We start from the raw sequence: 24,642 nt of genomic DNA, 5'->3' as shown, positions 1-24,642 counted from the left end.
GTCCTCTGCCACAGCCTGCTGGGTTCAAGAGTTTATCTGAAGACAGGTGGTCAGGACAGAATAAGAGATCCTGTTGGGTGTAACACCCACTCCATTGCTCAACAGTTTCCTTTCCTGAGCTAGCCAGGGTGGCCTGGGAGTTAGTGCTGGAGCCCCTCTGGCTTGTTACGCTGGGGGGTGGGTTTTAACATTCAATGAGGCTCCCCTGTCAGGAGTGGCTCAGGACTTCATGTCTGCCATGACAATCATGGGTCTTTCCCAAGTAATTTCTGACCCTGCTCATGGTACAGGGCACGTTCTGGACTTGGGTTTTGGTGACCTGATGAGTGGAGACACTCTCTTTAGTTCCGTTGTCCTGTCAGATCTCACGGTACTCCAAGGGCAGAGAAATAGACACAAACTGCAGAGTTCTAGTATGTCAGTTCTTTATTCAAAGCACCTGTTCCTGACTCGACATATGTCTGGCAGAAACAACATCTTTTGTTATTCCAAGACACACACACAAAGTCAGGTTTTTTTGTTTGTATAAAGGAACAAACAAGTCAAGAATCTTGAAAAACAGTTACAAGATTTAAAATGAAATCAGGGGGGGAAATCCAGTTTTAAAAGAAAAGTGTTTCTTAAGAACTATCCATTTAAGTTTCCCTCCCCTTTAGGTGGGGTTGGGGAAGAGGGGTGGAAAGCTCTGTGTTTGTATTGGGAAGCAGTACAATTACTAAAAAAGCAGGTGATCACTACCTGTAATGTGCTCTATGAAGGTCGAGAGATAACTGGACCACCACCTTCAGCAAGAATTCAGAACAAGGTTGAATTTCGGTTAGAACTAGTTTGAGTCTTTCTAGAATGCACACAGCTAAAAGGAGGGAAGAGACTTGCTTGGTCGTAAAGTAACAAAGGATGTGAGCAGTGAGCAGATCATGCTGATCAGGACAGATGCCCAAACCTGCTGCTCATGGCACTGGACCCGTTGTATTGGCTGAGTGGATCCCAGACAACAAGGACCACCAGGGGAAAATGCTCTAAGAACTCTGAAGTGCAGTACCATGGACAAAAGCGGGATAAATAAATCTCATACCCAGCTCCTGCAACTCTAGCAGGTGGTGCTTTCTGCTGCATATTTGGCTCCACGAGAGCAGGGATGGGGAAACAGAGGCAAGGCATGAATGTTAACATCAAAAGGTGGGGATGTTCTCCAGAAGGATCCGCTAGAAAAAATCTGGAGGATTATTGCTAGTTCTCAGGGGGTGGGGTTTACTAATTACTAATTTCTCATATAATTGTGCCCATTAATTTCAACAAGTCTACTTCAAGTAGGACTAATATTGAATATAACTCGTTTGTTTCGTATCACAAGCAGAGAGTAACCATTTTGGAAGAGCCCCCACTGCCACACTGAGAAGTCTGCTTTGTGTCCCCCCCCCTTCTGCTTCTGCTACCACCCCAAGAGTTCCCCAGTGGCATATTTATTCTCAACCTGCAGGCAGATGTCAAAATCACGCAGATTCCAAACAGATGTGCATAGCCATCCATCCAGCAAGGGACGGGACCTGCAGCCAGATCATAAGACTCGGGAATGCAGGAGGGACTTGACTGAAAGGCCTCCATCGAAAGCATTCCCATGCAAGAGAAGCTAAGACACCAGGGAGAAGGTGGCAAACTTCTCTCTGACAAAGAGATACTTGGCAGCAAGAAGGTCACTGAATATTCAAGGGTGGTACAACCCGAAGATTTTCAAATATGAATCAAATATTATTATTTTTTGAAGTCAAAGTCTGCTTGGAGCAGTGACCCCCTCCCTGAAACCGCTTTGCACACAATAGATTCCAGTGCCCCACTCCCCAGAAAAAAATTCTGGGCCCTTTCCTTTTTGTTCGCTGTGTGCAATTTGATGGCAGGTGGAAAGTGGTCCTCCATATGTTGCTAGACTACAAATGCCAGGATCCCTGACCCACTGGGCATGCAGGATGGAGCGGATGAAGGCTGTGAATCCAACCAGCACCAGGAGAGCCAAAAGGCCCCCACCCTGCTCCCTTTCCAGTGCAATCAGAGAAAGTACAAAGACTGCAGCTGTGCCTCTGAAACCAAGCAACAGTAAATGGCTTGCAGCGTTGACAGCATAAAACCTCTCATTTCAAACACTTAGCCCTGCTCTCCAAGAGGCGTTATTTTAAAAAGATGATGAAGAAAAAGGTTGCTCCGTCAAATCATCAGGCAGTCATTGCTCTGCACTTTGTGGCTGGACAGCACACACACAGGAGCACAGTGGTTGCTCTCCTCCCACTCCAACCCAAAGAGACAGGCACTTGTATATCCAGCACACCCTCTGGGAAGCCATCTCTGGCCATCTCATGATCCCCAGCCCTTTAACTGCCAACATCAACTGCATGGGTCAGGGTAGCCTCCCATATGGACCAGGATTTGGGGGTGTGATGTGCAGATGCACCTAACTCTGTACAAGTCAACCACTTGGGCCTCACAGCCTGCTCTCTGGGGGACACTGAATGGCTTTCCCAGAAGCCAACGGCAAGGTCAGGAGTTCCTCGCTCAAGAGGAATTGTTTAAAACCGAAAAAACCGACACAGTGTTTCAAAACCGTACCAAAATGCTGAGTTGATGCCCAGTACTCCAGAAGGAGAGATGATGAGGTGGTGAAGGAAAGAGGCTAGCAGTAAGATTCTTTTCAAAAGGCACATTGCAAGAGTCACCAGTCAAAGGCTACCAGCCATGCATTTGACTTGGTCAGACCAGTAGAGATGACAACAAAGAGCCAGCAAACCAGTGAGAACTCACACTGTGCTTGGCCCAGGATGGTGGCTGGGGGGCAGGCAGGTGAGCTCTGCTTTGTAGTGGATGGGGGCTTCGTCTGCAGCAGCCACACACAAAGAAGCAAGCAGGGGGTGAGGGAAGAGAGGAAGATTTCCAAATTGGGGAGAAAGAAGAGGAATCTCCTTCTCTGGGTGGTGGGCTGGTGGCCATTTCCCCCACCTGTAGAACTTCAGTGCTGGGGTGGGGTGGGAATTCTGGCATCTAGAATGTTGCTGGAGGAGGCATCTTCTTTGCATAGCATGTCTGACCAGGAGGATTCCATATTGCTCAGGTGTCAAGCCATGTTCCTCAGGAAAAAATTTTTAAGGAGGAATTAGAGGTTCCATGGACTCAGGAGGCAGCCCGCCATCTGCATGCTGCAGTGAAATCAGTGTGAAGGCGTGATCCAGCTTCCCAATGGCATTTCAAGTAGGCAGCAAACCCAGGCCTCAAGAGAGGGGTGTCCAACAGCACCCTCTACTCTGAAAGAGATGGGTTGAGCAGCTTTAAGACACCGCCCACCAGGTGCAAGCTCCCCGTCACCAGGACCTGGATGGTGGCCGCTTCCTTGAGCAAGACAGCCCCGCTGCTGGCTGCGGGGTGAGGGTGGAGCCCCCGGGACGCTGGAGGCTGGAAGTGAGGGTCCCTGCCTTGGGTGATCCACTGCAAGGCCTTGGAAATGCAAGGGAAGACCAAGGAGTTGGCGTTGAGTGGGCGTGCTGAGGGTGGGAAGAAGAGCTGGGGGCCGTGCAGGGGGGCCTGCTTCAGCCACCCAGCCACCCCTTCCACTTCTGGCGAGGCAGACAGCCAGGGGTCCGTGCCCTCTTTTGCTTCCATCAGGCGGTTCCAGTGGCTCTGGTTCTGCAGGCAACGGGTCAGGACATTCTCCAGGGTGACATTGAAGTTCTGCTGATCTGTAAGGCCAAACACAAGAACCATTTTGAAAAAATAGGAAGGAGGTGGAGTCACAGGGATGCCAGGGCCACCCACCCGCCCAGCCCCACACGAACGCGGCTTCGGGGCAGCCTCCCTTGGACGGTTGGCCAAAGTAGTACAGTAGTACCTTGGTTTACAGATGCTTCAGGTTACATATGCTTCAAGTTACAGACTCCGCTAACCCAGAAATAGTACCTCGGGTTAAGAACTTTGCTTCAGGGTGAGAACAGAAATCGTGCTCTGGCGGCGCGGTGGCAGCAGGAGGCCCCATTAGCTAAAGTGGTGCTTCAGGTTAAGAACAGTTTCAGGTTAAGAACAGACCTCCGGAACAAATTAAGTTCTTAACCCGAGGTACCACTGTATAGTGATTAGAGTACTGGATTAGGACCTGGGAGAGACTAGAGTTCACATCCCTACTAGGCCGTGAAGCTCACTGGGTGCGACCTTGTGGGGCAGTCACTGCCTCTCAGCCTCGCCTACCTCACGGGGCTGTTGTTCAGATTGAAAGGGGGTAACCATGAGGCCACCTGGGGCCGCTTGGAGAAAAAGGTGGGGTGCAATAAATAACTAAATAAATTCTCACGTCACCTTCCCTACATGGGCCAGCACTGACTGGTGGGCGGAACCACTTGCCTGTCAATCACCTGACTTAGCAATGGGACCTGGCGACCTTTCACCTGCACAGGGCTCTTCAAGCACCAGTGGTCAGCAGCGCCTGCTTCCGGTAGGGAGCTATACCTCCACCTGTTCCTGAACTGGACGTCATATGATGTGAGGGTCTTTGACAGGTGGGCATGGCTTGGGTGAAATAGCCTTGGATAGGCCAAACAAGGAGGCATGGTGGGTTTCATTGGCCCAGGAGATTCCCCCCCCCAACAGAAACTGAGGTGAGCTCTTATTTATGGGGAAGGGCCATAGCTCAGTGGCACAGCATGTGCACTGCATGCCACAAGGTCTCAAGTTCAGCCAACCCTGGCATGGAAGGTTCAAGTAGCTGGTGTCTCTGTCCAAGACCCTGGAGAGCTGCTGCCAAACAGAGTATGGGCTAGACAGACAAATGGCCAGCTCTAAAGGCTCGTGTGTGTGTGTGTGTGTGTGTGTGTTTCGGGCAGCACAGATGGTCCCCCACCTAAATTTTATCTTCTCAGCAGCCAGCAAGTTAGGCTCAAAGATAGCAACTGGCCTAAAGAGCTTCGTGGCTGAGTAGGGTTTCGAACCCTGGTCTCAAAGCCTTTGGCATTTCTAGCCACTACAGCACACTCTGCACGGGCAAAGGTACAGCACTCCACAAGTTGCTCTGTGGCACCTGAAACCTTTCAGCGCAGCCCCATCTTTTACCTGCCCCACACCTGGATGTCACTGCCTGTCTAAGGCAGCTGGGTGTGGCCTTGCTGGCGAAATGCAGAGGGCTGAGGGGCAGTATTTGGCCTACAGGCCAAAGGTCCACCACCACTGCCCTGCGGATCAGTAAGGATAGGACCCACTGCTTAGCCTGAAGAAAACAAGGTAACCCATTTCTCTCTCAGACAGGTCACTTTTCCCATCCTAGATTTCCTAGACAGACTGATTATATTTCTATAATCCCAAAGTGGCTTACAAACAATAAATATAACAACATGCTAGAATGTAATAGAACATCACAAATACAGCGTAAATCATATACCATAATAAACAAGCCATCGGCAAAACAATTACAATCTATAAAACACTGTTAACAAAGCAACAACTAAAAAAATAAGTAAATTAAAGCAAAAGTCATATTGTATGATTCCCAAATCAATACAGCATTTATAATCTATAAAACCCTGCACACTTAAGCTAATGAAAACCAATGAGGGGCATTTGCAGTTATTTAAATAGGAGTGGGAGAGAGATTATAATTATAGCCAGAATTCAGAGCAAAGAAGGTCTACCTTTGGCCCTCCAGATGTCCCTGGAGTACAACTCCCATCAGCTCCTGGCCAGGGGTGATAGGAGCTGCACCTCAACATTTAGAATCATAGAGTTGGAAGGGAGCCAAGGGTCATCTAGTCCAACCCCCTGCAATGCAGGGGCCAAAGGTCCCCACAACTGATCTAGCCCAACTCCATGTGGCCATATTTCACCTGTGATTTACCAACCCTGCCCTGTGACCAACCTGCATTTCCCACGGTGGACACTTCGGTGAAATTGGGGCAGAAAACGGCATAGTCAAACTGGCAAGGCTGAAAATGTAAGAGGAATAAAGATTATAAAAGCAGCCACTGTACTGATTCACACCTGCAGGGGAGAAAGCAAAAGTTGAGTCTGGCTTGGACTGTACAGACAGCATGTCTTATGTCTCAGTGAACCCCAGTACAGTATAAACAAAGCAGGGATAGGGAAACTGTGGCCCTCCAGAGGTTGCTGAATGCCAACCGCCAGAAGCAGCTTAGTCATGCTGGCCACCTGACACGGAAAAACTGTCTGCAGACAAATGCCAGCTCCCTCGGCCTATAGAGCGAGATGAGCGCCGCAACCCCAGAGTCGTCTGCGACTGGACTTAACTGTCAGGGGCCCTTTACCTTTACCTTTAAATAAAGATAGAAGCATTTCAGTTGAAACACTCAGAAGCCAGTTATGATGGCCAGGAGGAAGTTCCACACATGAGGGGGACGCCTCTTATAAGGCCCCGTCTCTGGTGCAGCCTTCACCAGCCTTGATTTACAACTCCTATCAGCCCCAAAACATCTCAAGGGCACCAGCTTGGCAAAGGCTGCATTGGCATTTTCAAATCTAGCTGATTGGCCAGAAAGCAGAGCCTCTAAAGCGGTACGTCGGGTTGAGGAAACCCCATTTGTGGAATGTTTTCCTCAAGGAGTCGTGGCTGGGGGCACACTTTATGTCCTTTTGCCACCAGGGAAGCATACACCGTACAGTGGTGCCCCGCAAGACGAATGCCTCGCAAGACGGAAAACTCGCTAGACAAAAGGGTTTTCCGTTTTTCGATGCGCTTCGCAAGACAAATTTCCCTATGGGCTTGCTTCGCAAGACGAAAACGTCTTGCGAGTTTGTTTCCTTTTTCGTAAAACCGTTAATACCCAGGGTGCATTGCTTGAAGAGGTGCAGTTGCGACTTGACCTCGAGGAGCAACACATTGCACGCGGTGTGGTAGCCTTTTCTGAGGTTTTTGAGGACTTTGCTGATTTTTGAAGCTTTTCCAAAACTTCTTTTGCAGCTGTTTGGTAAGTTAAACCTTTTAAAACTTTTTTGGGGGGTTTTGGATTTTGGGTTGGGGTGTTTGGAATTCAAGGACTTGGTGTTGGGGAGAGGTTTGCAAGAATCTGGGAGCTTGTGTGGTTTTTTTCTGCATTTTTATGATTTTTTGTGACCATTGGGGCACTCTGCTGTTTTTTTAAAAAAAAATTCTGGGTTTGAATTTCTGTGTGGTGGGTGGCTGGGGGAACAGTTGAGGAGGGGTTTGCAAGAATCTGGGAGCTTCTGTGGGTTTTTTTGAATTTTTATGATTTTCTGTGACCATTGGGGCACTCTGCTTTTTTTTTTAAAAAAAATCTGGGTTTGAATTTCTGTGTGGTGGGTGGCTGGGGGAACAGTTGGGGAGGGATTTGCAAGAATCTGGGAGCTTGTGTGGGTTTTTTTTGAATTTTTATGATTTTCTGTGACCATTGGGCCATGTTGTTTTTTTTTAAAAAAAAATTCTGAGTTTGAATTTCTGTGTGGTGGGTGGCTGGGGGGACAGTTGAGGAGGGGTTTGCAACAGTTGGGGAGGGGTTTGCAATTTCTGTGTGGTGGGTGGGTGGCTGGGGGAACAGTTGAGGTTTTTGAAGACTTTGGTGATTTTTAAAGCTTTTCCAAAACTTCTTTTGCAGCCATTTGAGGATTTTGAAGACTTTGGTGATTTGTAGCCATTTCGTAAGTTAAAGTTTTAAAACTTTTTTGGGGGTTTTTGGATTTTGGGTTGGGTGCTTGGAATTCAAGGACTTGGTTCTGGGTTTGAATTCCTGTGTGGTGGGTGGCTGGGTGCTTTTGAATTTTTTGGGTGTGCATCACTGATTTTTTTTCTTTTTTCTGAGTTTACGAAGCTAGGAGCTGTGCTGCCATGGGACCCAAGAAGACTGCTGCTGCAGAGGCCGGCGAGAGGAAGAAGGAGAAGGTAACGCTGGAAATGAAGAAGGAGATCATCCGGAAGCACGATGGTGGAATGCGTGTGACAGACCTCGCCAGGGAGTACGGCAGGAACCCATCGACCATCGGCACCATCCTGAAGATGAGGGAGAAGATCCTTGCGACTGATGCAGCCAAGGGAGTCACCAGGATCGTGAAGAACCGCCCAGCTGTTCTGGAGGAGGTCGAGAAGTTGCTCCTCATCTGGTTAGAAGAGAAGCAGTGTGCAGGGGACACAGTGACTGAGGCCGTGATTTGTAAGAAGGCCAAGGCCTTGCACGCAGACCTCATCTGGGAACAGCCAGGAACCTCAGGCGAGCCAGAATTCTTCAAGGCAAGCAGAGGTTGGTTTGACCGGTTCAAGATGAGATCTGGAATCCACAGCGTGGTCAGGCATGGAGAGGCTGCCAGTTCTGATGTTCCTGCGGCTGAAGACTTTGCCTTGGAGTTCCTGGAGGTTGTGAAGACGGAGGGCTACGTTCCACAGCAGGTCTTCAACTGCGACGAGACCGGGCTGTTTTGGAAGAGGATGCCCAAAAGGACTTTCATCACTCAGGAGGAGGCCAAGTTGCCTGGCCACAAGCCCATGAAAGACCGTCTGACCCTGCTCTTCTGTGCCAACGCAAGTGGCGACCTAAAGATCAAGCCCCTGCTGGTGTACCACTCGGAGAACCCACGGGCCTTCAAGAAACACAAGGTCGACAAGGAGCGGCTGAGTGTCATGTGGCGATCCAACAGCAAGGCTTGGGTCACACGTGTGCTGTTTGTGGACTGGGTCAATCTTGCTTTTGGCCCTGCTGTCAAACAGTACCTGCTGGACAACGACCTGCCGCTGAAGGCTTTGCTTCTGATGGACAATGCTCCTGCTCATCCTAAAGGCCTTGAGGAGGACTTGTTGGAGGAGTTCAGCTTCATCAACATCATGTTCCTGCCGCCTAACACCACGCCACTGCTCCAGCCGATGGATCAGCAGGTCATCGCCAATTTCAAAAAACGCTACACCAAGGAGCTTTTCAGGCGATGCTTCGAGGTGACTGATTGCACCACCATCACCCTGCGGGAATTCTGGAAGGACCACTTCGACATTGTCACCTGCTTGAAGATGATCACCACGGCCTGGAAAGGGATCAGCCAGAGAAATTTGAATTGCGCTTGGCGCAGCCTGTGGCCGGACTGTGTGGCACCAAGTGACTCTGATGCACCAGAGTCAACAGTGGTGCAGGACATTGTTGCCTTGGGGAGGACCATGGGCCTGGAGGTCACAGAGGAGGATGTCAGCGAGCTGGTGGAGGAGCACGACCACGAGCTGACCACCCAGGAGCTGGTCGAACTGCAGGCAGAGGCTGCACAGGAGGAGGAAGGAGGAGGAGGAAGCAACTGAGGAATGGCTGTCCTCCAAAGAACTGAGGGACATTTGCCTGAAGTGGAAGGATGTGCAGGCTTTTGCAGAGCGGAACCACCCTGACAAGCACGTGACACGTGACCTTGCGAACACTTTTGATACGAGGGTCATGTCGTCTTTCAGGGAGCTGCTGAAAAGGCGGATGAAGCAGCAGACCATGGACAGGTTCTTAAGCAAGAAGCAAAGAGTGGAAGAGGAACCTTCTTCGAGTGGTCCCCCAGAGTCTTAGAAAATGTAATGTACACTATGTTGATTTTTAAATGTTTTTTCTGTCATGTTTATAAACTTAATTTATTGTTCCTTCAATTTTTGAAATGCTCTTTACAGTATGTGTGACTTTAAAGAGCACTTAATAAACTCTTGTTGTACCAAATTTGGCTTTGTTTGGACTTTTTTTGACCATAGGAATGCATTAATTGGATTTCAATGCATTCCTATGGGATTTCGTGCTCCGCAGGACGAAAAATTCGCTAGACGAAAAAACTCGCGGAACGAATTAATTTCGTCTTGCGAGGCACCACTGTACTGTATTATTTCCCAGGCCATTCAAAGTGTCAGCAGAGGTCTTACATTTATTCTGCACATAAGTTTATGAATTTCATTTTCCCCTGCTGCTTTAATGGCTGCTGACCTTTGTTTCTAAATTCTATTCCAAATCATTTAATATTACTATTATTATTTTTGTAATGGTTTGATGGTTGTCCTGAAAGCCATGTTAAAGCAGAGCTAGGTCCTTCCCCCCTCCCTTCTTTTAAGGGGGAGGGAAGCAAACAAGAAAACTCACCAGCAGCAGCTTAAGCAGAGCGGCAGTATCACGGTCGCCTGTCACGTTGAAGAGGAGCACCCGGACTTCAGAACCGCTGCAAATGCAAGGAAAGAGTCAGGTCTCATTATCTATTCACCACCACCCCAGCTCAGTGGAAGACAGACAGACAGACACACACACACACACACACACAGAAGACCAGAAGATCTCACAAGGTATAGGGACGGCCACCAACTTGTTTAAAAGAGGATCAGACAAATTTATTCAGGATAAGGCTATTCTAAGCAGTAGAGGCTCAGAATGGAAAGAGACCCCAGCCAAACCCTCGCTTACTCTGCAGGCTTCTCCTCATTCAGGGCAGCTTTGCGAAACCAGCGGACGCAAGCCTGTATACTGCTGGTGGTGTGGGCCCCATCGATGTACCACGTCACAGGACCGTGGCGCAGCACCTGGTTTCGACCGAGCCACACGGCTTCCTGTAGCCCTGGAGAGCAAAAGAGACGGAGGTGATGGCTAAGCAGGAACAATGCCCTGTACAACAAGACCTGCACAGGCCTTTGTTTTTGTCTACGGCTACGTTCACATCTCCCCCATTTCCCCCGAGGAAAGGAGTAAATGATGAGACAGAAAAATAAATTACCGTATTTTTCACTCTATAAGACGCACCAGACCGCAAGACGCACCTAGTTTTTGGAGGAGGAAAACAAGAAAAAAAATATTCTGCATCTCAGAAGCCAGAACAACAAGAGGGATCGCTGCACAGTGAAAGCAGCAATCCCTCTTGCTGTTCTGGCTTTTGGGATAGCTGCGCAGCCTGCACTCGCTCCATAAGACGCACACACATTTCCCCTTACTTTTTAGGAGGGAAAAAGTGAGTCTTATAGAGCAAAAAATACAGTAAAAACCCCAGCCTTTCACTCCAGAGAGTACCCAAAGCCATTTGCTACCAGTGCAATAACAAAACACTAAGTAATAAAAAAAGTATAAATTACACATCCATAAAACATTAGTAAAATATTAACAATCACAGAAATCAGGGTGCTAAAAATCAGGGAATGTACTAGTGAATAGATATGTTTCCAACAGAGGCTGGAAGCACCAAAAAGGTTTGTGGCGCATGAGCTCCTGAGAGGAAGTGGTTTCATAGCAAAGGTGAAGAGTCTTTGCTGCCTCAGCCTGGACTGGTCCATGTCAGCTGACATAGAGTTAGTTTCTTACATGTTTTCCTTCATAACATTAGGACCAGAAAATGAGCTTTAAAAGTCAACCAGCCAGTCACACACAAAATACAAAATCCTTTCAAACATCTGTGTCTGTGTCTGTGTGTGGATAACCTGTGGTCCTTCAGATGTTGTTGAACTACAACAGCCATCATCCCTGAGCATTGGCCATGCTGGTTGGGCCTGATAAGAGTTGGGAATCCAAAAAATCTGGAGGGGCTGCAAGTTCGCCACTGTGGCGCTAACTGCGGATGCTGGAGACTAGGAAAAGCACGTACTCTGCACTCTTCCTCCTTTGTCTAATGTGGGAACTGACTGAACAGCAGCAGAACACACCAAGATAGGAATCGCCACCTCAAAAGCATGCATTGTTGGTTTCCTCAAGTTCTGTGGGAAGGTAAGCCATAATTCTTGCTGAGACCTTGCCTTGAGCAATTAAATATTTTTGAATTAATTTTTTTCGTATCACGCCTTGCCTTCCGCATCCATTTGCATGGGAGCTGCCTCCTTTGAGGTCATTGACAGGAAAGCCAAGGAGGCTAAACGTGTCTACATATTTTTACTTTATGTGAAAGCAAAATGTTCATACTGGGTCAAACTACTGCTTGCCAAAAGTCAGGGGTGATAGCAGTTTGGTCCATTTCAGCTGAGCCACGCCCAGTTTCCCTACACCCAACAGAATAGTTGACATTAAGTGTGGGGCACGTAAAAAACCTGGTTCAGCTGGAAGGAGTTTTGCAGGAACCGCTAAGCAGATGATCTGCAGTGTCCACAAAGTCCCATTCAAAGTGCTCCGCAAGACAGGCATTCGTTCATTCCTTTTATTTCTATACCACTTTTCCAAACACAAAAATCATGCTCAGCGGCCTACAACAAAGAAACAACCACTACAAAAAACAATTTCGTAACAACAAAGCAACATACAAAATACAAAGAAATACATTTCAATACTATAAATATTTTTTTAAATGATATTTATTGAAAATTTTTTAGAATTACAGAAAAAAACAGAGCAGAAAAAGAAAAAACAAAAAACAAAGAGAAAACAAACCACATCAAACAATACAAATTCAAAAAACAAAAATACACCACAAACAGATAAAAATAAATCCATCATTCTCAAATCCTCAAATTTCATTACCTTCTTTCTTTGACCTCCTCCTCCTCCCTTTTTTTGTATCCTAGTTAATAATTATCGCAGCAAATCCTTTCCATATTTCATAATATTCTGTCATTGCATTACCTTAATCTATTTTCATCTTGTCTTATAGAAAACCTTAAAACTTAAAACTTAAATCTTATTTTTACCAACTTCTCATAACCATAATATTCTTACCTAATTCTTTAAACATTTTTGCTAGAGCCAAGTAATTTCGTTCCAACATTTTTCTAACATTCATCAATTTTATAAAACAATCCTAGTAATAAAAAAAGAAATAAAAACAATCCAATCTTCATCCAGCGTCCCTTCCTCCTGGTCCGGGTTTTGTCAGTCCTTTTTATCCCATCGATCTAGCGCATTAACCTGGTAACCTTATAGCCGAGGCCCTTAAGTCTCTTCCATGTCCCTTCCACAGCTCTTCTTCATATTCTCCTTTCACTCGTGGGAACTCCAGCTTGGTAATGTTTTTGACCCTTTTCAACAAATCAGCCCCTTTTCCATAGTCCAGACTAAACTCCATGTGGTATTTAAAAACATGTTTCAGAATCCCTCCAAAATTGAGAGCCCCCACAGCTCCAAACATCTCATGGCCCATTGCCAGACTCGGAAAGTCCAAACATCCCTGCATAGGGGGGTCTATCCAACCCCCCATTTCCAAATCAGGCCAAATTTTATCTTTCCAGATCTGGCTTTTTCCAAGTTCATTTGTCAAATCCAAAAGCTCATGTTCCTGCAGGGCCGCAGCTCCCTCCATCTCTGGCGCCCAAGATTCAGCAATATCCTCTTCTCTCATCTGTTCTGTCAGGACACACTCCTGATTTAATTCCTGGGTGGGCTCCATGTAGTTTCCCACTGCCTGTTCAAAAATTCTGACCGCATTAGTCATCAAATCCGTCTTCTCATTTAACTGTTCCAGTAGGGCATTTGTTTTACAGAGAGCACACAACAGAGCTTCTGAATACATTGTCCTACAAGGTCACAAGTCTATTCCCACGATTGTAATCTGTGACAGCTGCAAGCTCCCGAGAATTAGTTACAGTTTCACAGTCTCCCTCTAGGGGGAAAACTTCTATTTGTTCTTGCAACAAAGTTTCCTTTTTGAGATATTTTGTCAATATTTGTTCCTTTAAAATACGAAAGGAAACAATGGAATCACTATGTTTCTCTTCTTTTAGCTATCTGTCAAAAACGTTTGTCTCTGGTCAATGAGCTCCAAACGTCAGTCCGGACACCCCGCTCCAGGATCAGGACGGTGGAAAGTTACTTTACTTTAAACTCACTTCTGCAGGTTTAAACAGTCCGAAAAAGATCCCCCTTCTTCTCCTGCTGCCGAAGGGGGGTTCAACAATTTTAAATGATGAAAGCAATCCTTTAGAAGCAATTTTCTGAGCTCTAGTTTACGTTGTCTTTGCTTTATTCTGTCTACAAAGAAACGGAAGGCTGACTTCCTGTTTAGACCTTCCCGTTTCAGTACCAAATTGAAGTAAATTTTAAAGTCCCATTCCTTTCTGCTCGCAAGTCCTTATTTAAAGTCCAATTGTTCAAAGTTTAAGTACTCACGGGTGCTTATTTTAGAAGTCAAATTGTCCCAGGAAAAAGGAGCGCTCTCCGGCAACGGCTATGCGGCTTCACTCCACGGAAATAGCAGTTGACTCACAGCACCGCACCACTTCCCCCTCTTCGCTTCTGAGCCCGTTAGTGGGTTCCTTTGCGGGTTGGGGGGGCGCTAAGGGTGCCCGCCGAGTCCCATGGTCACAGGCTTCATCCGCCTGTGATTTTTAAAAGGGTCCCCGCTTCGCCGTAGCGGAAAAGACCCGTTTCGCGTGGAGCTAGTCCCTCCAGTTCAGAGGGAGTCCACCATTGCCGATGGTGCCACCCCGGAAGTCTCCCAATACTATAAATATAACAAGATTACTTAAAGAACAGTGCTTTGAAAATGGAACAGCAAGACCTTCAGAGGCAGAGGGAGAGATCATCTGATGTCACTGTGCGGTCAGATGATTTGGGCTCTGCTCACTTGCCAGACTTGGTCCATGAGGGCTGGTGGAGATAACAACCCAGCTACCAGTTCCCTGGGCTAAGGCCCACCACAATGTAGGTTCTTTTCCATAGCATCATAAGGTGAACATAGTCTGCAGACTATGCAGCTAACAGGGCCTTTTCTATTAGCAATTCATTCTTCTTGCACTCTACTAATTTCAGGATAATCCAGAGTTTTGACAAGCTAAGAGAAGGCGCAGTTAGTAGCTGGTGCAGGCATGGGCAAACTCAGGCCCTGCAGACTACAAATTGGGACTACAATTCCCATCATCCCTCACTAACAGGACCAGTGGTCAGGGATGATGGGAATTGTAGTCCCAAACATCTGGAGGGACCGAGTTTGCCTATGCCCAAGCTAGTGAGTCTTCAAAAGCAGATCTGTGCTGCAAATGACCCCCTTCCAAGCCTACCTCCTTGGCATGGAGAGAGAAGGAAAGTCAACTGGGCTGTAACCCAGCTAGATTCTTCTCAGAGTAGACCCACTGAAATTAACGTTACCAAGTTAGCCATGCTCATCTGTTTCAATGGGTCCACTCTGAGGAGGACAACCCAATGCATGCAGAAAGTATTCTTAGAAGCTGGTCCATAGTGGTGGAACTGCCCTTTTCTTGGGAGACACAGCAAGGCCCCAACCAGGACAACTTCTGGAAGCAGGCACAATGTTTCCCTGGCTTCTGATGTTCCCAGAATACAGCAAGTGGAATGGTGGATTTAATCCCTGCCACAGATTTTGATTTCAGCACGGGTCTGGCATCAGCACACAGCGCTCTGCGGCAGCTGACAGGGCCCCAGGTGCTGAAAGTGAGCCCGATGCTGATGCCTGCCCAGTGACCATCTTCTTTGGAGGGGGCAGTGTATGGGTCCAGTAGCTGTTGCCTTAATTTCCCACAAACTTTGGAGCCAGGCTCCATGAGGATCATTGTGGAAAGTTAGAACAGTGGTTCCAGGACCCAGTCGTTTGGGCACTGCCTCCTCGGTCAGCTGGGCAAAACCCACTAAAGTAGCAAAGAGTTCACTAGAGGGAATTTTGCCCTGTACACCCTCATGCCTGAAGCCAGACCTGTTTTAGCATATTCCTGCCACCATTCCTTGAGTACAAAAGTCTGGATCACGCAGTGTAGAGGTTGTTTCTTACATGTTTTCCTTCATAACATTAGGACCAGAAAATGAGCTTTAAAAGTCAACCAGCCAGTCACACACAAAATACAAAATCCTTTAAAACATCTGTGTCTGTGTGTGAATAACCTGTGGTCTTCCAGATGGTGTTGAACAGCCATCATCCCTGAGTACTGGCCATGCTGGTTGGGCCGGGTGAGAGTTGGGAATCCAACAACATCAGGAGGGGCTACAAGTTTGCCACCGTGGCGCTAACTGCGGATGCTGGAGACTGGGAAAAGCACGTACTCGGCACTCCTTCTCCTTTGTCTAATGTGGGAACTGACGGAACAGAAGCAGAACACACCAAGATAGAATCGCCACCTTAAATACATGCATTGTTGGTTTCCTCAAGTTCTGTGGGAAGGTAAGCCATAATTCTTGCTGCGACCTTGCCTTGAGCAATTAAATATTTTTGAATTCATTCTTTTCGTATCACGCCTTGCCTTCCGCATCCATTTGCGTGGGAGCTGCCTCCTTTGAGGTCATTGACAGGAAAGCCAAGGAGGCTAAACGTGTCTACATATTTTTACTTTATGCGAAAGCAAAATGTTCACACTGGGTCCAACTATCGCTTGCCAAAAGTCAAAGGCAACAGCAGTGTGTGGGAAAACAGCCAAGAGAAAGGCCCGCGACCCCCTTTTTTAGAGCATTGGAGGAGCTAAGAGAGAAGGAGAACCTCACCTTGCAGCATGGCTTCTGCTGGCTTGAAGACAGGGGCCAATGGTGGAGATCTCTTTGCCGGCAGCTCTGAGCTCAACCAGGGGGCCTTCAGCTCACCAATATCTGTCCAGACACAGAAAAAGCCACCCTCTTCTCTGTTAGTGAACACTTAAGTGTTTGCTGCAATCCTAATTTTTTAAAATTCATTTATTTATATCCCAAAGCCTTCAGCACAAACACGCTAATGAGAAAGACAAAAACAGCAATCAAAGGCAGCAGATGAGGCTATCACTAAATTAATAGAGTTTATATCTTGAGCCCCATTTAAGTCACTGTTAAAAAGTTATTTTTAAAAATCAGCAAGGAGGAGGTCTTTGAGAGGCACAAAACTCTACAAAAACTCCAGACTTTCGCACTCTAGCTCTCAGAACCAGTGAAGGCAGTGAAAGTCCTGTGTGAGTGTCTGGAGGCGGATGGATGGCAGCTGATTGAGGTTGAATCCTGACAAACAGAAGTACTGTTTTGGGGCGACAAGGGGCGAGCAAGTGTGGAGGACTCCCTGATCCTGAACGGGGTAACTGTGCCCCTGAAGGACCAGGTGTACAGCCTAGGAGTCATCTTGGACTCACAGCTGTCCATGGAGGCGTAAGTCAATTCTGTGTCCAGGGCAGCTGTCTACCAGCTCCATCTGATATGCTGGCTGAGACCTTACCTGCCTGTGGACAGTCTCACCAGAGTGGTGCATGCTCTAGTTTTTAATGTCTGACATTTTATTATGCTTTTAATCTTCTGTTGGGAGCCACCCAGAGTGGCTGGGGAAACCCAGCCAGATGGGTGGGGTATAAATAATAAATTATTATTATTATTATTATTATTATTATTATTATTATTATTATCATCATCATCATATCAAACTTAGCCACTTTAAAGCGTTTGTGATTAAGGTAGGACCTAAATCTTTAAAATTAAAGGCATTACCTTTATAACAACCTTGCAAAGCGGACTGGTATCAGTTCGCTCTCTTCCCAACTATAGCCCCAAGGAAAGTTAGTTTCCTACACATCCAGCTATCCTCACATGTGGATGGTGCCAGTCCCAATAACCAACCAATGTGAGACCACGTGCTCTGGGGAGGCAGGCTAATGTATTGCCAAATGTCTCTACTTGCTGGACCAAACTGGGCTTAAGACCCTGACCCAGCCCCCCCACATGGCTTTTAAAAGACTGAATTCTAAAGTATTATTTCATACAGCCTATTTTTTTTGTGCTGTAAGTGAACTGCATTTTTAAAAATTATTTTTATTTCAAAATTAAAACACAACAATGTCAAGATAATAAGTCAAACTTACACATAACTGAGTTATGTAACTGAGTTATGTAAGTTATGTGTAAGGGGCTGCCTTATTCGGGTGAGACCGCTTGCCCATCCTGCCCTGTATGTAGTCAGCATTTACTGACAGTGGCTCTCAAGGGTTTCAAGCAGAGAATTATTTCCCAGCCTTACCTGGAGATGACAGGGATCGAGCCTGTGATCTTCCGCATGCCCAGACACTGAAGAACAGAAGCAGTGATGGGTGGTGTCTGTTAGAGCTGGTAGGGTGGAAGGCAGGGAGACAAACAGCAGGTGGCGCCACAGCCAACTAGTCTTAGTTTGTCCCCATTCTCCTTCTGCTCCGTTCTACAAGGTGCAACACTGAGACTAAAGGGGAGGAGGCTTGCCGTCAGCACCAACCCCTGGCCTCAATGAGAGTAGGAAGGCAAGCAGATAGGTGCTGGCAGAGAGCAGACTAAGATTGTGGGTCGTGGCCCTGCTTGCCCAGCCTCCAGTGGCCAGAAGAGAAGCATACACTCTGGTGTCTAAGGACAGCTGAGGAGCCTGGTTGCTGGATCAGGCCACAGATCCATCTACTCCAGCACCCAGTTCTCCCAGTGGCCAACCAGATGCTTCAATGCGAAGTCTACGAGTGGAGCCAGAACACAAGAACGCTTTCTCCACTTGCAATCTCTAGTAACCAGGGGTCACTGGGAGGCTATGTGCCCTTCGCTCCCAGGAGGAATAAGACCAACCAATGGCCACCACTCCAAAAGGAGAAGCTCACTTGCCCCCTCCCTATCTGAAAAAAACACTCAGCTCCAACTGCCCCCAGGGACTGTAGGAGCAAGCCTGGGCAGTGTGTATGGAGGTCCTGGGATGCCCAGACGACAAGAACCCCCCTCGGCCTTGCTGATATGGTCCAAAGGAAAGGAAAGCATATGGCCCCCACTTGGCTGCAGAGTGTTGCCAAAAGGAGGTGTACAAGGTGCCATCCAACCATCTTATGGACTCTACTCTGAATTTGTGTAGGGTTTACTCCTTAGCCTTTTCTTCTCCTGAAGATGTCCCGCAAGGCTGTGGAAGTTTAGGGTCAGAGATTTCCTCTTCCTATATGGGCTACCTTCCCAGGCTGATGAGCCCCATCTCACTTCTCTCTACAGCATGTACAGAAACCGCCTTCTTGACCGTTGGACCTACCCATCCGCTCAATCTGCTAGGGCCTGTCTTCGCATGCAGGTGATAGACAAGTCCCTAACTCACTGAGGGCTTGAGACCCATCAGCTACCCTCACCACTGTAGGAGCAAGTCAAAGTAAAGGACTCTCTGGCCCATTGACTAATGCAACAAGAGCCACCAACTGCTTTTACAACCAAGAACAACACAACATGATGGTTTCTACAAAGACTTAGCACAGGCCTCGGTCCAGTATACCTGAAGGAGCGTCTCCACCCCCATCATTCTGCCCGGACACTGAGGTCCAGCGCCAAGGGCCTTCTGGCAGTTCCCTCGCTGCGAGAAGCCAAGTTACAGGGAACCAGGCAGAGGGCCTTCTCAGTAGTGGCACCTTCCCTGTGGAACGCCCTCTCACCAGATGTCAAAGAGAAAAACAACTATCAGACCTTTAGAAGACATCTGAAGGCAGCCCTCTTTAGGGAAGCTTTTAATGTTTATTAGGTTATTGTATTTTAATATTTTGTTGGAAGCTGCCCTGAGTGGCTGGGGAAACCCAGCCAGATGGGCAGGGTATAAATAATAATAATAATAATAATAATAATAATAATAATTCTCTATCTTCCATGCAGGCAAGCGAGAGACATTATCAGAGTCCAAGAACACATTCCAGCATGGCAAGAGTAATCTTTCAAAGAGGCTGCAAGGTAGGGCTTGCAAGACATGTAGCTGGGGATGGGATGTGTCCCAGAAAGACTGCTGAGGGCCAGACAGAAGGCCTGGAGGGCCACATTCTGCTCCCAGGCCTGTGGATCCCCACCCTTGCTTTGCTGCTATGTACAGAGTCAATTCAGACACGACAGTGGAGTTGTATACTTTTCCAACATTGTAGCATGACATATTCTCACGGCTACTCCATCTTATACCTGAGCATTCCAGTTATGGATTGGAAGTTGTTCTGAGGGGCACAGCCCCGCCCCGCCCCCAAAAGTGAAAAATGATCCTTCCACTCACCCAGATACCCCTGCTGTCCAAGCCACATGTGAGAGAGCTGGAGGGCCAAGGCAGCGTTGGAGCGCTGGTGGTCACCTGCCAATCCCAGTGGAAGAGGCTTCCCATCCTCTTCGAAGGCATCCAGGTCAGGGCACAGGTACAGCTGGCACTGCATAATAATAATAATGATTTATTATTTATACCCCACCCATCTGGCTGGGTTTCCCCAGCCACTCTGGGCGGCTTCCAACAGAATATTAAAATACAATAGTCTATTCAACATTAAAAGCTTCCCTAAACAGGGCTGCAGAAGACAAAGGCTTCTACCCTCCGGTTATCCACTCCACGCCAGCCGTCCCAACCAGTCACGTAGGAAACTGGACTGCCCACGTGGATAACACCCAACATGAACCAGTGGCTTTTAACCCTAACTTCGCGTTGCCCCTGCTGCAAACATGCACTGTCCCATTGCTGAACTGGTGTTGTTGTCATTAAGCTTCTAGGTGTTCACCTGAAATCTACCTGTCCTCCCCTGGGTGATACCAGAAACAAGATCTTTCCCTATTCCAAACATGGCAGTCCTTCACTAACCTGGTTCCCTTGTTGTTTTGGGCTAAAGCTGGCTGGGGCTGGTGCGGGTTGTGGTCCAAAACATCTGGAGGACACCAGGGCTGGTGAAGGCAGCTGCACAGGAAGAGGGCTCACCTCCATGTTTACCTCAGTTTTCTCTTCTCCAAGCTAAAAGTGTCCACTCCCTTGGGCATTTCTTCATGGAACTAGGTTTCCATATCCTACCCCCTTTTCAAACACCAGGAGGGACTCATGTTCTGAGAAGGAGGCTAAGGACATAAGGGTGTGTTTTGTGTGACTTCTTACCGAGCTCTTCTCAGCTCTCTCTCTCAGGACATCTAAGGGCCGCTCTGGCTGAGGAACAGTGAAGGCCGGCACTCCAGGCTGAAAAGCAAGCCGAGAAAGAATAAATCAGCAGCCTCAGCACACTAGAAAAAGGGACACACACAGTTTCTGCTCCCAAATGCAGCCTGGCCATATTCCACCAAGTTGCACAGTGCGCCAAAGCTGAGCAGGAGGTGCCAACATACATGCTGTGTGGGCTGCTTGAGTGAGTGGGAAGTCAGGTTCTGTTCCATCAGGGATAGGAAACATTTTTCAGCTCAAGGGCCACCTTTCCTTCTGGACAACCCTCCCGAGGGCCACATGCCAGGGGTGCACAACAGGCTAGCTTACGCACACACTTGCAGAGCCCTCTCTGTCCTCCATCTATCCACAGAAGCAAAAGGAATTATGAGAGTTTAGGGATATATTCCAGCCAGGGAAAAACATTCTGCGGGCAAAGCAGGTTCAGTGGAGGTGAGTGGCCAGGGAAGCATTCAAAGGTTCAGACTCAAGAGGTGTGAATGGTGTGAAAGTGGCCTCAAACAATTAGAAAGTTCAAATGTGAAACATCAGTTTATGTGTGTGTGTGGATAGAAAGAAAGATAGATAGATAGATAGATAGATAGATAGATAGATGATATGGCAATAGACAGACGATAGATAAAGGTAAAGGTACCCCTGCCCGTACGGGCCAGTCATGACCGACTCTATGGTTTGCGCGCTCATCTCGCTCTAGAGGCCGGGAGCCGGCGCTGTCCAAAGACACTTCCGGGTCACATGGCCAGCGTGACGAAGCTGCTCTGGCGAGCCAGCACCGCACACGGAAACGCCGTTTACCTTCCCGCTAGGTAAGCGGTCCCTATTTATCTACTTGCACTTAAGAGTGCTTTCGAACTGCTAGGTGGGCAGGAGCTGGGACCGAACGGCGGGAGCTCACCCCGCCGCGGGGATTCGAACCGCTGACCATGCGATCGGCAAGTCCTAGGTGCTGAGGTTTTACCCACAGCGCCACCCGCGTCCCCTCAGACGATAGATACATCACCATTATTATTATTATTATTATTATTATTATTACCCCGCCCATCTGGCTGAGTTTCCCCAGCCACTCTGGACGGCTCCCAACCGAATATTAAAAACACAATATTTCCATAGGATTCAAAGGATAAGAAAAAGAGAAATGGACATATGTGCAAACAATGTGGCATAAGTACAGTTTATAATTTTAAAAAAATTACAAAATATGCATGAATCCAAATTACAAAAAACCTTTCACATTACACAAAATGAATATAAACACACAACCCCACATATACAATGACTCTCCTTACAATCACTACATCTCTCCATCCACTCAATTCTCATTCCGATAAAACACTCCAACATTGAAACAAGGAATAGCTAACCAATAATCTTGTACGGAAAAATAGGCCCACTAAATAAAAGCAACCCCACAGCAGCAGACCCCTCCGCATCCATTTCCTGCCCTACGTTTCACCTGAGGTAATAAAGACGTCTCACCTAAGGACATTAAGGCCTTACCTTGAAGATGCCTCCCTTCTGCCAGGCAATCTTCTCAATGGTGTCACCCAAGATGCTGGTGTGGTCGATACCCAGAGAGGAAACCCCACACACAACCGGCTTCCTACAAGGAAGAGAAGGTGTGAGAAAGACATCCCTTCTCCTTGGGCTTGGGGACTCTACTGGATCCAAACCACAGGTCTCAGTGAATGGCAATGGGGTCCAAGTGCTCACACTCACACACCTCTTTTGAGCAAACCAGAGGTCAGTGGTCCACCTCCCCTTTACTCGCCAGGCCTCGCTGAGGTAGCTCGCACGATGACAGGCCCGTACAATGAGAATAGGACTGCTGCAAGCTAGCCCACAATTCCTGCAAGTTGGTGCTATTGTGCTATATGGGGCAGGCAACCCGGCTCTAGAACTGCCTGCATTTATCCCAGTTGCACCAGAGGAAAGGTGTACCAGCTAGCATGGGACCAACTGTCCAGTTTGGTTCCTCCCTTCCCAAAACTGCCAGCATCAGCAGTCATTCTCCATCTTAAGTTACGTAATCTTGTCACACTCTGGTGACTGAACTTGCCTGTCTTTCTCTTCACATTTGTTTTGCCTTTTGTACCATGTCCCTTAAGACTGTAAGCAATTATATATAACGACAACTACTAGCTGATATGCTGAAAGCCAGTGTGATGCAGTGGGCAAAAGACTGAGAGACCTGGGGCCGTATCTCCACTCAGTCATGAACCTCAGTTGGGTGGACCTGAGGCAAGAATGGCCTCTCTGCTTAACCTACCTCACCGGGTTCTTATAAGGCTATAATGCGGAGTGGGAGGGCCATGTGCATTCATCATTAGCCCCTTGGAGAAAAAGTGGGAAAGGAAATAAATAATAGTAATAATATAAATTAAGAAATGGAGCGCACACACCAGTGGGAAACTGCTTGGTGAACTGTGCCCACTCATTAGGGAAGCAAGAAACTGCTTAATGTTCTTTTTTATGAGATAGCATTCGAAGCATTTCCCACCAAGAAGATGACGGCCATTTCACACCGCGCACAGATGCCCTACCTGATAATATTGGTGCAGTCATATGCACCACCAATGCCAACTTCCATGACTGCTAGGTCTACCTGGGAAGAAGAAAGGTGCGTATCAGCAAAGTACGTACACAGAGCATGTACACAGAGCAGGCACACTCCAGGGGAAGTTGGGCTACAGCTTTCATTGTCTCTGACCACTGGGTCATGCTGGCTGGAGCTGATGGCGGTTCAAGAGTTATGGAAATCCTCCAAGCTGGGGGAAGGTTGGCCTTAAAGACACCTTCCGGGACTAGTGAGAGTCGGTCTCCAGCAACTTCTGGAGGGTGACATATTGGTTACCCCTGCACCATAAAGTGCAGCATGGGATCTCAAGGGGCGGGGCATCCTTTATCCCTCTCTCGCTCTGAAAACTGGATAGACCTGAACAACACTGTAAGGAGGGTGGCCACATGTCCTTCTCTACAGAGGACACTTTCAAATAAAGTGTCATCTGTTGGAAGGTTGTCCAGTCAAATCTGATAACAAAGGTAGAACAGGATGGGGCCTTGAAGTTGTTCATCTATAGTTAGCACCTGGACAGCAGAGTAAGCAACCAATCACACATTCACAGTCTTCCACACTAAGGTGAGTTTTCCACTGAAATTACAGCCATTATCTCTAAAATTGCACTGACTCATATATTTGCATCTGCTAATATGTATGCATCTGTGCCCTCTTTTGTGGTGACAAAACATAAAAACAAGGCTCCTGTTCCAGGCTGTGCAAGCCCTAAGCAGAAGAACTCTTCTGAGAGGAACAGGGAGGAATGGCAATATTTTGCTGTAAATCCCATTTACCACGACCAGGAGCCATTGACAGGCTTCTATCTTCCACTGGTCAAATCTTCCAGGCTTTCTCAACCTCAGCCCTCCATGTTTTGAGACTACAATTCCCATCATCCCTGACCACTGGTCCTACTAGCTAGGGATCATGGGAGTTGTAGGCCAAAAACATCTGGAGGGGCCAAGGCTGAGGAAGCCTGCACTAATCTGTCTGATCGCCTTTTCTTTAAAGGGCCATGCGAGCAATGCCACCAAGCTCCTTAGGAACATAGGAAGCTGCCTTATACCAAGTCAGACTATTGGTCCCACCTATTTTAGTATTGTCTACAGTGAGTGGCAGCAATGTTCTCCATGATTTCTGGCAGAGTTCTCTCTCAGCCCAACCTGAAGACTAACCTGGGGTCTTCTGCATGCCTACCAAAAGCACGACCACTTCCTCCATGTCCGGCCCAGCACCTTAAAGGCTGAGATGCCATAACTGGAATGTATCCAAACACCATGCATTTAAAGCACTATGATACTACTTTAAACATGGCTTCTACCAAAGAATTATGGGAGCTACAATTCCTAGAGTTCCCTGTGAAGAAGGACTGATTTTTTTAA

At 47.5% G+C, this 24,642-nt stretch overlaps 1 protein-coding gene and 1 pseudogene across 4 annotated transcripts in view; one reads left to right on the top strand and one right to left on the bottom strand.

Annotated features, from left to right (window-relative positions):
• Positions 1–408: 408 nt before the first annotated feature.
• Positions 409–24,642, bottom strand: part of FPGS (folylpolyglutamate synthase) — a 47,499-nt gene continuing 23,265 nt past the window's right edge. For all 3 annotated transcript variants that reach the window (XM_080990908.1, XM_080990906.1, XM_080990907.1), the window contains exons 7-15: positions 23,247–23,308; positions 22,204–22,306; positions 20,647–20,724; positions 19,792–19,939; positions 16,314–16,415; positions 10,386–10,536; positions 10,071–10,146; positions 5,879–5,945; positions 409–3,719 (exon numbers count right to left, since the gene is read on the bottom strand). In XM_080990908.1, coding sequence (XP_080847034.1) covers positions 3,283–3,719; positions 5,879–5,945; positions 10,071–10,146; positions 10,386–10,536; positions 16,314–16,415; positions 19,792–19,939; positions 20,647–20,724; positions 22,204–22,306; positions 23,247–23,308 — 1,224 coding nt within the window. In that variant the 3' untranslated portion in view covers positions 409–3,282. The remainder of the gene's footprint in view (positions 3,720–5,878; positions 5,946–10,070; positions 10,147–10,385; positions 10,537–16,313; positions 16,416–19,791; positions 19,940–20,646; positions 20,725–22,203; positions 22,307–23,246; positions 23,309–24,642) is intronic.
• Positions 5,981–9,548, top strand: LOC308468578 (tigger transposable element-derived protein 1 pseudogene; annotated as a pseudogene). Its single transcript, XR_013991559.1, has 2 exons — positions 5,981–6,944; positions 7,590–9,548. The product of XR_013991559.1 is annotated as a tigger transposable element-derived protein 1 pseudogene (transcript).

The sequence above is a fragment of the Podarcis pityusensis genome (assembly GCF_964106645.2).
Source record: "Podarcis pityusensis genome assembly, chromosome: Z".
Taxonomy (NCBI): Eukaryota; Metazoa; Chordata; class Lepidosauria; order Squamata; family Lacertidae; genus Podarcis; species Podarcis pityusensis.
This window is presented reverse-complemented; position numbering and strand designations above follow the sequence as displayed.